This window comes from Marmota flaviventris, chromosome 1 (genome assembly GCF_047511675.1).
Source record: "Marmota flaviventris isolate mMarFla1 chromosome 1, mMarFla1.hap1, whole genome shotgun sequence".
NCBI lineage: Eukaryota > Metazoa > Chordata > Mammalia > Rodentia > Sciuridae > Marmota > Marmota flaviventris.
Genome location: NC_092498.1, coordinates 195,823,092 through 195,838,822, shown reverse-complemented (window position 1 = coordinate 195,838,822; position 15,731 = coordinate 195,823,092). Strand labels below are relative to the sequence as shown.

Below are 15,731 nucleotides of genomic sequence, written 5' to 3'. Positions count from 1 at the left end.
ACACAAATTATTTTATACAAATAATTTCACAGCTCTAGAATCTGTATATTATTTAAGCTTACAGTTTTGTAAGTCTCTGCTTCTTGCTGAAGGTCCCGAAGTTTATTTTCACTGTCTATGAGGATTGCTTTTTTCTGTAACTCTAATTCTTCCAGGGCCAAAGATTCTTGCTGCTCTTTTTCTTGGGTGATCTTCAAATATTCTGATTGACTCTTTTCCTGTGCCAAAAATAATTAAGACCATCTTAAACCCACATTTCCAAAGTAGTTCCACAGTAATCATGCCTTTCAGTTGATCTGCACCCAGCCCTGTGAGGTAAACAATATCATCATCTCTCGTCTTCTCTGCAGAAATGGCACTTTGGCTTTTCCAGTGTGGTCTGGCTGATCTTTGCCACAATTATTATTAATATGAAAAATTTTCTTCCAGGAACCCCACCATGTCTCCTATTTTTCCACTACTTAAAATGTTTTACAAAGAACTGCTAACTATGAAGGGCCACATAATTGTTGCTGTCTTTTCTGCACTTGAAATTGGTATTTCAACACTGTCTAAAAACTAGATTTTAAGTTAATGTGGTCTGTGAGAAATACCTCATTATAATAGGGTACCTCACTTGGAAAACCAAATCAAAATCAGATGACTTGTGAATATATGGATAAGAACAAGGAAATCTCTTTAAAACAAGATTTCAGATTCTCTAAGCACTTTTGCCCCCTCAACTCTGAGAATTTTCTCTAATTCTCTTGATTACATATCAACAATCATACTAAAGGTTTTTACTATTTTGAGAAGAGAAGCTCTAGAGAGTACTTTTTAAGATAGGTTAGCACATTAAAAGCTAATTTCTTGAATAAACTTCAGTTATAAGTGTATTTATCTATACCTGTTGCTTAGGAATAGGCTGCCAACAGCAGTATGGTAAAGGACACTGTTGTAAGCAATGATTTTGTACCATTATATGAGTAGATTGATAAGAAAATACAAATTTTTATAACACTGATTTTAAAGTTTTAACATAAAGTGTAAACTATATTTTAAATGCATTTCTTATAAAAATGCTTATAAAAATAAAAGAAAAAATTTTTAAAGTCTACTGAATCAAGAAAGGGGCAAGCAGACTTGTGTTTTGCTCTATTTGGAATATATCTGAATATATCAGTTCTTAGAAGTCAATATTAGCAAATGGCCAATTATTAAGGCCTAGTGCCTGCAAAGGTCAACTACTTAGGCTGAAAAAGCATAGTGGGGCTTGATGAAAGAATTTTAGAGTCATTCCCAGTTTCATTTATGTTCTACTTTGTTCCTCAATTCCCTGCCCCTATTTTTAATTTATGCTGTCTTGTTATACTTTCAATATTCTTATAAACTGCTTGACTTCCTTTCTGAACTAACAAATAACACAAATATGTCTTCATTATTTGTATAACCACATACTAATTTCCCTAACCTCAGCCAATTGTACTATAATTTACAAGTTTATTTGCCCCATAGAGCAGATTAGAAAACTTATCACCTTACTTCATGAATCACTACTGTTGGAAATTCTCAAATCTCTGACCCAATTAAGAAATCAATGTACAAACCAAGGAGATTAAAATTTTAAATACTATTTCTTCATGCTTTCACAATGAACTCATTTTAAAAGTATACATACTATTTTAAGGATAATAACTTTATATAAAAACTACATTTTTTTGCATTAACACTTTTTATGGTAACTTACATAAAAGGCTTTCACAATTGAAGAAAAAAAAATTTAACTATACTATTTCAACAAGGCTTTTCCAGTTATTGTTTTTGTCAGTTCAGTCTGTTTTTAAATTTTAACTTATTTTTTAAACATCATGTGGATTGAACACTGTCTCCTTTTTAAAAAGCAATTCAGACAAAACTTTGTACATTGGGTCAGTTGAGTTTTCAGACATTCTTCCTGAAGTCATTACTTCAATTAATCTCCTTTTCTTCCTCCTAATTACAGCCTACTGCTAGGGTGGAAGGGCTGGATAAACATACCCAAACAAACAAACTGACTGATGACAGCTTGGTAAATGAATACATTTGATTTTCATATAATACTAAGCTAAGGAGTTCTGATAGCTTTTTTTGCCTACCTCCTATCTTCTCTGCATACCCAAAGGTCAAGGGTACCAGTAGTCTGAAATTAAGCTGAGACAGGAGCAGGGGGTATCAACTCTTTAACTCTGTGAAGTTTACTGATAGCAAAAACAAAATAGATACTTACAAGGGCTACTTTCATTTGCTCCTGTAATTCCTTTTCTCGGGTCTCAAACTTTTTCATCAATTCCTGCTGTTTGCTGGCCAGCTCATTTTCATGCTGCTTCTGCAGTTTAGCAATTTGTTCTTCATTGGATTTCTGAAAATCCACCAAGAAGATAAAGTGAAAACACCCAGAATAAAATAAGTAACTCCACAACTGAATAATACTTAATTATAGTTTAATCAAGCTAATTAAAAGGAAAAATTCTCTATACAGATCAAAGTCATTAAAGCCATGACAGTTAAAAAATAAACTAGGCATGGTGGCCTGTGCCTATGGTCCCTGCACTTGGGAAGCTGAGGCAGACAGATCACTTGAGACCAGCTTGGGCAACACAGCAAGACCCCACAGAAAAGAACAAAAAGAAAAAGGGAAAGGAGATTTAAAAAAAAGAAAAGAAAGAAAACCCAGTAATCCTTTGTTGTTAGTTTAAGAGTGCTGATGCAAGAGATAGAGTCCTATGGGGTTGAAACTGCATTTCCACAACTTGCCAGGAAGTTCCCCAGAACAAGAAAGCATATGGGGGATGAGGGGTCAGTTATGCTCTCAGAGAGGGCACTTCTTTGTGGCTGCACCAATCTGATTACGCTTGCTTTCTAGACATGGACTATTTATTAAAGAGTTATTGGCCTTAGCCGGGCACAGTGGCACATGTCTGTAATCTCGGTGGCTCAACAGGCTGAGATCGGAGGATCTTGGGTTCAAAGCCAGCCTCGGCATTGGCAAAGTGCTAAGCATCTCAGTGAGATCTGTCTCTAAATAAAATATAAAATAGGGTTGGGGATGTTGCTCAGTGGTTGAGTTCCCTTAAGTTCAATCCCTGGTACAAAAAAAAAAAAAAAAAATGAGTTACTGTCCTTGTTCTTGCTCGGAGGATTCATTAGACAAAATAAACATGCAAAATATAGGCAATACTCTTCCAAAAAAATAAGAGTAATTAAGGAAGACTACCAAATAGTAGGACATACTATAAAACTAGGGTAAACACAGTAGTGCAATACCAGTACATGGCCAAAGCAACAGAATAGCACAGAGAATCCAGAAAAAAAGACCCAATTTATTACTCTACATAGTATGCAATGAAGATACCATGGCATATCAGAAGGTAAAGGGTGAATTATTAAATAAATAATTTGGAGACTACTTGGTAGACATCTGGAAAAAGTTTAAGTTGGATCTCTACCTCACTCCTCACACCAAATAAATTTCGATTGGACCAAACAGGTAATTCTTAAAACGAATGAAAGCATCAAAGTGCCGCAAGAAAAAAATAGGATTAAAAAATAGGATCTTGGGGCTGGGATCTTGGCTCAGCAGTAGAGCATTCGCCTAGCACATGCAAGGCCCTGTGTTCGATTCTCAGCACCATATAAAAATAAAATAAAGATATTGTGTCCAACTACAACTAAAAAATAAATAATTTTTTAAAATAGGATCTCATAATTGAGCATGTGTTTCTCTTTTTGTGTTCTGTTTTGTTTTGTTTTGCAGTGCTGGGATCCAATATAGGGCTTTGCACATGCTAGGCAAGTGCTCTTGAGCTATATACCCAGCCCTATAAGTGTTTTTAAACAGAGTAAAAATCCAGATAGCATTTAAGGAAAAGACTAATAAATTCAACTACTATGAAAAGAAAACTTCTTGGCCCAAAATTTAAAAAATAATAATTAAAAAATAAAAAAGCCAAAGAAACAAAAACAAAACAAATCATAAATAAAGCCAACAATAAACTGAGATTACTTGGATAAAAAGCACCTTATATCCAAAGGCCTAATTCCCACCAACAGTAAAGAGTTTCTACAACTCTGTAAGTAAAGACTAACATGTTGCCAACAACAACAACAAAAACAAGTCTAGGATTTAGTCAAGCAATTCAAAGATAAAAACTACAAATTCCTTTTAAACATATAAAAATATATACTGGTAAAGATCATATATTTATCATACTGGTAAGATTTATACACATCAGAACTACAAAGAGCCAGGCCTGGTGGTGCACACCAAAATCTAGCTACTCAGAGGCTGAGGCAAGGAGGATCACAAGTTTGAGGCCAGTCTTGGCAACTTAAGAGAGATCCTGTCTCAAAATATGTGGCTCAGTAGTAGAGTAACCCTGGGTTCAATCCCCAGTACCAAAACAACAACAACAAATTGTAATAATATCCCTTTAAGTTTGTAAGCTTGGAAAGAGAAAAATAAGATAATACCATCTTTGTGACCAGGGAAGACATTTGATATGTAAGACTGTCTAAACTGTACTCTACGTAACTGTAGCAACCAGGCAATAATTACAAATGCACATAATCTTTTCCTGAGTAATATTCTACTTCTAATAATTTATCCTAATGAAATACACATGTAAGCAAATATGTATAAGGATAATCACAATTTCCAACAGCAAAATCTGAACTATCTAAACATCTAAAAGGAGACAATTAAATTATGGAAATCATACAATGAACTCAAGCAGTCTTTAAAACAGATGTGGGGGGCATCATTATCAGTATCAACAAATAAGGAACAATCTCCTAGACAGATTATTAAGTGAAAAGGCAAAACAGAACAGTTTACACAACATAGCATTTTTGTATCAAAAAAAAAAAAAAGAGTAGATTATTAAACAACAAGGAAATTATATGCAGAGATTATCTCTGGGAAGTATATTCAAAAAGAAAACAGTTTATCTTTGGAAAAACTAAGAGGTTAAAATGGAGGGAAATCTTTTTTCACTATATAGTTTTTAATCCTTCGGTTTTTATAACACAGCTATATTAGTATCTTTCAAAATAATTTATATATTATTATGTTGTTATATTCCATGGTAAAATTAAAATTAGCATATCATATGACCATTCAAAAGATTAAGATATAACCAAACAGTTATAGTCAATGTCTTGTATTTCAAATAATCGGTCACAATTAATTTTTACCTTGAAATTCAAGTGTAATTCATCAGAAGGTTTAGAAAACATGAAAATTATATAACTGGCTACTCTCCATATCTCTATGCACAATATAACTACATATATAATAAATAATAAATAAAACCACAGAAACCTTGCCCAAGTTGTAAAAACACACACTGCAACTCTAAAATCCAAGCCTCACCTATTGAGATCTGTAATTTATCTTAAGCCATTTTAGAGGCCATAATCAAATATCAAGAATGCAAATGAGGAGTCAGCAAAGGAACAGGATAAAGAGTCAACAAAGGCAAACATGACAAGAGGAAAAACAGGCAAAACTAGACCAGAAAAAAAATGTATAGAAAAGGGAACTGGAGGCAGGCAATGTTATGGTATTTACATGTTTGCATTTCTGAAAAACTGGAAATCTTGGGATTCTGAAAATTCACCAGTTTCTAAAAGAAATTTTCAAAACACTAACAATTTTGAAAATGAGGTCAGTCTATCTATACATATATATATTGTAGTACTAGGGGTGGAACCCAGGGCCTCACACAAGCTAGGCAAGTACCTACCGCTGAACTATATCTCCAAGCCCCCATCTTTTTTAGATTTTGAGACAAGATCTCACAAAGTTCCCAAGCTGACCTTAAATTTCTGGTCCTCCTGTCCCAATTTTCCAAGTAGCTGGGATTACATGCATGAGATACCATACCATATAGACATCTATATTTTTAAGAGCAACCAGGACATTAATAATTATCCTTCAAGGGGCTGAAGATGTAACTCAATGGTAAGACATGTGCTAAGCATGAGTGACAACCTGGGTTGAATCCCCAGTACTGCATAAATGAACAAATAAATAATGATTCTTCAAAACATTTTAAACAACCTACTTTCAATAACTTACTCCCTCATTCCCTGAAGCACACACACATTAGGCAAGCACCTTCTCAACCAAGTTCTGCAAAAGATACTCTACTCAATCAGTCAAGCAGCCTACCTTCAAGGAGCCTAAAGTCAAAAAACCAGGGAAGGCACAACTCAGTTCATAACACAGCCCACTAGAGAGACAGCAAAGCTTAAAAGGATCCAGATAAGTACTTAAGTATTAAATTTATTTCTCTATCAAAGCACGTTTTTACTATATTCTGAACATAAAATAGTCAAGGTCTGAAAATACAAATTAATTCTTCCCTATAGTCAAAAATGTAGGCCAAACATCAGACTTAAATTTAAAAATTGTTATAGCTCATTTCAATACTGAATTATTCTTACTTTCATTATGTCAACAACTTCCTGTTTCACCCGACTTAATTCCTGTTGAAGGCTGATGCGTTCCTCCTCACTTGTTTTTTCAATAGCTTTTATTTGTTCATCCATTTCTGCCTTCATTTTTCTCCGTGCCTCCTCTGTTTTTTGGGCTGTGCTCAAAGCTTTTTCAAGTTCCTCAAAAGCTATAATGAAAAGAGCAGAACACAAGTATCTCAAGAAATACTATCATTAAGCTAAAGTGTTTTGCATTCAATTTACGGAAACTAAGAGCAGCTGTAGCAGGACAGGTTAAAAGACACATAGTTATTCTAAGCCAAGAAATATTTCTGAGCTATTCACAAAGCCACAAGAATTATTCAGTCATTGAAACCTATTTTCACTGAGTTCTGGATTAGGTTAAAACTGCTTATGTAGACTAAGCTCAGAAGTTTGAAAAAATTATATTTTAAAGATTCCCCACTCACCTCACCAGTGTCCTTGTGGAGAACAAATTAAAAGAAACAAAATGTGTTCCTACTTCTATATTATGTAATTTCAAGTGCTTTCTTACTTGTTATACAGTTTTAAATTTATCTTATCATTAGTAATTACATAACACTATTGTATTCTAGGACATTTTTATGAATGAATAAATGATTCTTTGGCAAATCTTATGTGCAAAGTCTTAACCATATAACAAAAGAGCGGGGAGGGGGGGATGCTTCTTTTTAAAAACACGGACTGGGTGAATAACATATTTAAACAATATACTTTTGAGAAGAAGCTCACTACTTTTACAAGTTTAAAACTAGGGCTCTTTTTAGTTGACTAGAAAAAAATTTATTTGATTCAATAGTACAAAAAAAGCACTACAGCAGATAGGTAGTTCTTAAGTGAGATAAGAACAAACTCAGGCCCTAATAGGCATGGTGGCACACACCTGTAATTCCAGGGATTGGGGACACTGAAGCAGGAGGATGGAGAGTTCAAAGCCAGACTCAGCAACTATGCAAGGCCCTAAACAACTCAGTGAGACCCTGTCTCTAAATAAAATATTAAAAAAGAACTGGGAATGTGGTTTGGTGGTTAAGCGCCCTTGGGTTCAATCCCTGGTACCTAAAAAAAAAGAAAGAAATCCCAGGCGCTGCAGAAATCATCATCATCATCTTAGCTAGAGTAAAAAGATCTTTAAGGAAGCCAAATAGATTATGTAGCATTTAACAAAATCAGATGGGATTGGTACAAAACTTGGGTAACTTGAACTCCAAAATATATACATGTGTATGATTATATTTGTATATATATGCATGTACATGTCTGTGCATACATGTGTGTTGTGAATATATATTCAGGCATACATAAACACACTTTATTTGCATAATGACATTCTGTGAAAAATTCTACTGTACTGTCATCCTAGATTACTTCTTTTAGTCATCACAGAATAGAAGTTCCCAGACCTCCCACTACATAGAGATAGACTATAAACCAAACTCAAGTATTCAGAAAGGGTTTTCAATCTCATCAAGAAACATGTTCAGAGGACACAGTTCATTGATATATGCAATATTTTCACTTCCAGTTTTGTAAGAAATGTGGGAACTTCAATGTAGGGCATTCATGGGGAAAAAAGGCCTTTTACTAATAGGGCTTGGCTTAACAGTGGCTTGGGCAAAGATACTACATGCCTAAAGACAAATATCTATCCCAAAGCATTTTTTTAAATGGTAAATTTCATCAGATACAGAAAAAGGAGATAATAACTGGAAACACAACTTAGTGTTCACCAGTTTACAAAAATAACACTTATGACAACCATAAATCTTTGATGTAAAAGCCAAATCTATCCAATTCATTCATTTTACATATCCAAAGTATAAAGCAATGCTAAATAAGGTCTAAATTTCAAAGAGATTAACTGAAATCATTTTTCAAGATTCCCAGTCTAACTTTACTGCCATGTGCCTGCAAACACCATGATCATAATCTTTAGAAATAAATTAAATGTTGGAAAGGAAAATACTTAAAGAAAAATATTTGCTTTATAGTTAAGTTTGCCCCATAATTTCTAGTATCAATTATACAAAAATAATTGACTGTTTGCTACTACCATGAAATGTTTCCTCACTTAAAAATTAGTCAAGTTGGGGCTGGGAATGTGGCTCAAGTGGTAACACACTCGCCTGGCATGCGCGGGGTGCTGGGTTCGATCCTCAGCATCATATAAAAATTAAAAAAAAATAAAGATGTTGTGTCCACCGAAAACTAAAAAATAAATATTAAAAAATTCTCTCTCTCTCTCTTTAAAAAAAAAATCAGACAAGTCAAATGACTGATTATGAGAAAGATTCTGTAACAAGAGTACTTATTGCTCAGTTTGTGCTGATGACTTTTGGAATAACAAAAAAAACTTGGAAAAGTAATGACAAATATTTTATAATGGTTAGATGTCATCAGTACATTTTCATTCAATAAGTCAAACTGTATCTTAGCTTTCTAAGTACATCACAGAAACACCTTAAATCAGACTCTGGAGAATTTTAAGATAGTTTTGATTACCTTCCAAAGTATAAATAAAAAACTTTGGTCAATTAAGCAAAATAAAACAAAACTTTATATAGTGAATAACAAGTAAATTTTCTGTTTTAATTTCAGAATCAAATACAGCATAAAACTAAATGGCCTGGCAATGTGGCTCAGTGTTAGAACACTTGCCTAGCGGGGCTTGGGTTAATCCTTATCACCACAAAAATCAATCAATCAATCAATCAATCAAAAAAACTAAATGTGATATTCTCACCTTTCAAACAAAAAGTCCATGCCATAAATTCCTATTTAGATATAGAATTTTCTACTAAATAAGTTTTCTAAACACAAGCAGTAAATCTTAGAATATTTTGATATCATATTTTAATTTTAGTGTTTAATCCATTAAAACACTTTCCCTAAGTCACCTTATTATCTACTATGTAATGGTTAAAGGAGAACAAATTTCACTTCACAGTTTTTATCATCTAAATTTAACTTTCTGTATGTTATGTCAGAGAACCAAATAATTTCCCACCTAGAAAGAAACCTCTGAAATCTTTAACTCAATATCCTTATTCAAATGAATTTCTGGTACCTCCAAATTTTCCCTCAGATGATAAATAAATTTAAAATAAGACTTGATGGTAGGCTTCCAATTCTCAGCTAAATGCAACATGTTATTCCTCTGACAAAAAAAACAAAACAAAAAAAACTTACTGTTTTCTACCTTTATCGTGATTTAAGGAAATAGCAAGTAAGGCCCCCCCCAAATTAAAGCATGTTACATATATCCTCATATATAAAACATATTTCAAACCCATTATGGATTCTACGCTGCATCACAAATGAAACTACTTCCACACAGAAAGTCAGCCTCCATCAGTGAATCCCATTTCAATGTCTGAGGAGGATAACTGAGAAAGTTCACTTATTAACCAGCAGAAGTATCTCACCTTCTGATCCTGCAACCACCAGACACAAAGTAGAATCTACAGCCTGTAACACTCTACAAGTGAACTGCTACTCTTTCCAAAGTGAAAATATGCTAGGACTGTAATATAAGTACCAAAGAAATATGTTCTGAATGTCTACGGAATTCACCTTTCAATTACCAACAAAAAAAGAAGGCATGCATCAACTGCAGCTGACGAGTCAGCCAACATGCAAGAGTGAGCAGGGAAAACTATGGGCAAGACACATACTGAACAGACAGGAAGGCTAAGCACAAACTGCTGCGGAATGTTGCAAGAACACACTGTGTTCTTCCAAAGCAAAATTCAATGTATCTCAGGCAATTTTTATTTAAACAACAACAACAAAAAGTTGGAAAATACTTCTAGACAAAAACTTAACCAATGTTAATTATGGTCCTCTATCAGTTAAATAAAATGCAGGGGAGGACTTTTATTGCTAACTCCCCATTTTCACTTCAGGTGGGGTTCACTCAAATCCTTGGGAATTATAAAAATGGACGAATTCTCACTTTAAATTTAAACAAGAAGTTGGCAATTTACAGCTCAATAATCTAACAATTCATTCATAGAATATGAACTGGATATTTACCATTCACCAGGTTAGGTTTACGTACACACATAAAATATTTCCCAAAAAGGTAGCTGAACTAGTGAAGGAGGAAGGGAATTAAAAGAAGAAATTCTTAGATAAAGCTAGAAAGAATGTAGCATCATTTTTGCCACTCTACCACCTTTTTTACTTTTCATCCTGAGCATCCTAATCAATTATAATAACAAATGACAGAATTTTGAGGTTCCACATAGCATTATTGTTTTGATGCTCTGACCTAGAGTATACCCTACAATATGGCTAATAGGACCCACTTCAACTTCTATTGCAGGAAATAAACAAAGATGCAGTAGTGTGGAAAGGCTGCCAATCTCTAGATTAACTGCTGATTTTATGTCTAATGACATAAAAAGTAACCCAGTACCTTTATCCTAGCAAAAAAAAAAAAACAAGCAAACAAAAAACCCCTGCTAAAAGCATGTGGCATTAGGCTTTAAAAAACACAGGCATTACCATAAAATAAATAAAATGCAAATTAAAAGAAAAAGGAAAAAAAAAGAATTTTATTAGAATTCCCACCCACTCATCAAGCCTCTTTTGTGAGTTTAAAAAAAAACTAGAGTAGCAGTTCTCAGTGCATGTTCCAAAGATCCTAGGGCACTGGGAACCTTTTAGAGGATCTATGAGGTCCTCCCTTTTCCAAATACATATCTGTGTAGAGTAGATTTTCTCCATATGCTTCAACCAAAGTAATGTAGGTTGAATGTAGAAACATGCATGAAAATCCAGCTGTGTTCTATTAAACCAAACAAAGCAATATACAAAAATGCAAAACAAGGTCCTTCTTCATACTATATTTTATCTTGGAAAATATAGGTATATTTTGTAAAAATATTTATGCTAACATGTAATAGATTTATAACTGCTTCTTTAAATATTTTTTAGTGTCAATAGACCTTTATTTATTTATGTGATGCTGAGAATCGAATCCAGTGCTTCACACATGCTAAACAAGCGCCATACGGCTGAGCCACAACCCCAGCCCCTATAGCTCCTATTTTTAAATGGATTAGACTTTTTAGATTTTTACTTTAATTAGTAATACAAAAAATATCAATATATAAAGCCCACATATATATAGCTCTTTGGTATAGCTCTCTGGTATTACAATAAGTTTTAAAAATGTAAAATGGTCTCTAAAATAAAACAGTTTGAAAACTACTGTGCTACAGTCTATATAAATAAAAATAAATACTACCACCCAGTAGCATAACCTAGACAACACAATACTTATATATAATTGGGGGCTTTATAAATTTATATAAGCACCACATTTGCAATGAAAATCTACTTTTTGAGGTCAATTTTCAAAATATATAACAAGATTCATTCTATTCATTATGCTTTGACCTTAAAAAAAGTTGCAGATGTATGGCTCAGTGGTAGAGCACTTGCCAAGTATGTATGAGACATTGGGTTCGATCCTTAGCATCACATTTAAAAAATAAATAAAGTTATTGTGTCCATCTACAACTCAAAATATTTTTTAAAAGCTGCAGATCTATCCAAATTTTCATGTATTCCTTAGATAGAAATTTATAAAATACCTTAAAAACATTAAGCAAATGTTAAAAAAAATTGGACTAAAATAAAGCTAAATAAATTTAATTAAATTGGAGATAAGATCCTACACTCCCAGAGAACTGTGTTCTTCCAGTTGCTGATGCTTTCCACTAATAGTGGTATTGCCCAGGACATAAATGCATTGAAAATAATAAATTTTTCCATCAAATAATCATTTAGTGCCAAAATATGTATATATTACTTATCTAACATGGCACACTTAAAATCTAATTCATACCTTTTTTTTTTTTTTTTTTGCCTGAGACACATGGAATTTTTTTTTTTAAAGCTTATTCTAAATACCCATGATAAGGAGGAAAAGAAAAGGGGGGGAAAAAAAACAGCCCTTACCCCAGTCCTGTTCATACAAGGCTTGGGAAAGGCACCATGATTCACTTATTGGCATGTGTGGATGCACAAAAATAAGATGTTTTGTGAGACTTAAGACTCCAAGAAAACTATGTCACATAAATTATCAGAAACAAAGTACTTAAATACACATAATTTTAGTTTGTCATATAAAATGCATAAATCTTACACATTATTTAAATATATAAACTTTTAAAGGGTCTGCTTCAAACTTGAAATAAATATGTTCAATTGAATGTCTCTGATATGTCAAGCCTAGACTATACAAATGATGGAAAGCTTATTTCCTGCACAAACACAACATGACAATAAAAAAAAAAAAAGCAAAGAATGAGTTAATCCAAGTTTTTCAATGCATATAAAACACAACTTCACAAAGACAATTTACATGAAAGGAAACAAGAACTTATGAAAGTTAACATATTGTATTTTAGACTTTCCTAATTCAAGCAGAATATTTTATTCATTTTGCCTAACTGTAGACAAGAACTTTTTAAATTTATGTTGATTCCTTTTTGTAATGGCTGTTTAAAGTGCTTGAAGGTAACTAAGAAAACAGACTAAAATTCTAGGGGTAAGACTTATCCTAAGAAGAAATTTTAAAACCTAGAATAAGCTATATCACAGCATTATTGTATTATTCATAAAAGCAAAAATACAAAACAATTTAGGCATGGATCAATAAAAACATGGTTACCAAGTAAATGATGTGCTACTCTTTGACACAGCCATTAAAATGTGTTAATACCTTAACAATATTTAGAAGTATTTCTAATATAATGGTACATGGTGGCATAAAGAACATACAAATTATATTATTATAATAACATTAAAATATGTATTGGTTAAAGGACTACATGAGGTGTGTGCCAAAACAGTGGTGGGCTTTCATATTCCCTATTTTCCAAACTTTTGGAAAGATAACTGCATTAATAATTAGTCAACTATCCCTACCTCCCATGTTGGTCAACACATAAACACCACACTCACAGAACAGCCAAAATGCACTGTGACATTTAATAGCATTAACATTCTACATTAGCACTGCATGAAGATATAATTTTCAAGATGAATGGAAATATTTCCTTGCACCTAAAACAGCATTGTACACTAAAGCTAAATCATCAGATTTCTCCAAGTTTAAAATCTTGTTACTAAAAGATATGATCATCTGTTCTTAAGTAACACCTAAAAAGTAATAAAATGAACAGTTGTAGTAAGGTGTTTGTAACAAATATGTTTTTCATTTTATCAAGTACTATACTACCATATTATTGAGAATATTCCTAACATTTCTACTAAAAAGTATACTACTTAAGTACTAGAGGTTGATAGAACATGTGGAAGTCCAGATTCGTGACATTTGTGAATAATTCATGCAAAAAATATTCTTTGTAAAATCAGAGACATTCAGATTTCCTGCATTCTATAACACAGAGGAGGCATCATGGTTTATCTAGAAAAAAAATGTGATAGCACATAGATTCAAGTAAAGTAGCAGGGAATGTTCTTTAGTGAATTTTGACATCCAGAATAAGCAATTCAAGAGTTATCTATTAATATCCACATATCCAGAACTATTAACAATATCAGAACTACATTTTTTTACAGGTGAAAATGCATTAGAAGGATTTGTTTTCTTTGATAACAAAAATTTGTTTAACTTAGACACAGCTAGTTATAAAATCCTAACAACAGCAAATCATGTTAATGTTCCCTTTACATGGCCAACTCTTAGTGTTTAGCTTCTAAACTTTAAATCCCAAGAGATTTTACTCAGAAAAAGAAAAATATCTAATCAAAGCAAATGCATGCTCCAAAAGCCAGATGATATTCACAGAGTATAGAAACTCTACTTCCTTTACATGGACTTTTTTCTTATGTTAAGTACATAACTGAAATTTTTCTTTCATAACATGTACACTTTGTATTTGAATGGAGAACCATTTTCTATTTGGAAAGTTCTGTTTATCTAAGACCACTAGATGATATGCAGCTTATGTGCAAAACTAGTTTTCAGTATAGATTTAAAAATGTGAAACGAGTCCATTACGACTTTCATAGCCCTCTATAATTATGATTACAAGTATATGTGTTAAAAGTATCTATCAAAACATTTATAACTGTGTTAGAGACTTTCCAAAGTAAATGTATGTATTAAATAATTTAAATCTTGGCTGGAGATGTAGCTCAGTGGTAAGGCACTCAAGTGCAAGGCCCTGAGTTTGATCCCCAGTACCACACACACATAAAAAAATAATAATAACAATAATGAAAATTAAAATCTTTTAATACTTATTTTTGCTATTTTGACAAAACAGAAAAGTTTCTCAACTTACAGGCTAGCAAATATTAATGAAAATTTTTTAGTTTTTAGTTTTGAGGCTTGGGGTTGTAACTCAGCAGTAGAGTATATGCTTGGCACACACAAGGCCCTAGATTCAAACCCAGCACTAAGAGGGAAAAAAAAGTGTGTGTGTGTGTGTGGTTGGTGTATATGTGTGTGTGTGTGTGTGTGTGTGTGTGTGTATACACATGTATACATACACATATATATTTATGAAAATCACATTTAAAGACAAAATACATCTGTGTTTCAGAGAAGGAAGAAAGGTTGTATAATTAAAGATTTGATTGAAATATTATCTAAAACAATTTTATCCTCATGTGAATAAACTGTATATTTTATGTACCTTTTTAACGTCTACTTTTTTCAATATTATAGTTATTCTTCATTTCCTACCTCCTTATAAAGTATACCCCAATTTAAAAAGAAAATTGAATTCCCTGACCAACATTATTTCCTTTGACTGGTTACAACAGTCAACAAAAAGCAGTCATAAAAATGGGAAGGCTTTAAAGAAAAGCTGAGACTACGCGCTGGGTTTTCTGTTTGCAGAAAAGAAACATGTTTCACAATGTCCCATGAGGCTTCAGAGACTGTATTCTGAAAGAAGATGTCTATTACCTCTTTTCAAAAGGAAATATTCATAGATTTAATGTGAACAAATTCATTAACTAAATTCCCCAACCACTTTATCCATAAAACAAATGCAAGGAGATGGAGATTTATGAATAGTCAGCCAACTATTTCTCTTAGCCAGACCCATTCCCCTCTAACACCTTACTTACAATAAGGTTTCAAAAATCATGGACATCATTATCCTAGATCCGTGTATGATTGCACATATGGTGCGACACTACATCATATACATAGAAATGAAAAGTTGTGCTGCAATTGTGTA

General features: G+C 32.8%; 1 protein-coding gene across 6 annotated transcripts in view; it reads right to left on the bottom strand.

Moving 5' to 3' along the window:
• Golga4 (golgin A4) overlaps positions 1 to 15,731 on the bottom strand; it is a 97,642-nt gene that overhangs the window by 33,223 nt on the left and 48,688 nt on the right. For all 6 annotated transcript variants that reach the window (XM_071619769.1, XM_071619771.1, XM_071619773.1 and 3 more), the window contains 3 exons: positions 6,466 to 6,644; positions 2,246 to 2,377; positions 63 to 218 (listed from right to left, as the gene is read on the bottom strand). In XM_071619769.1, coding sequence (XP_071475870.1) covers positions 63 to 218; positions 2,246 to 2,377; positions 6,466 to 6,644 — 467 coding nt within the window. The remainder of the gene's footprint in view (positions 1 to 62; positions 219 to 2,245; positions 2,378 to 6,465; positions 6,645 to 15,731) is intronic.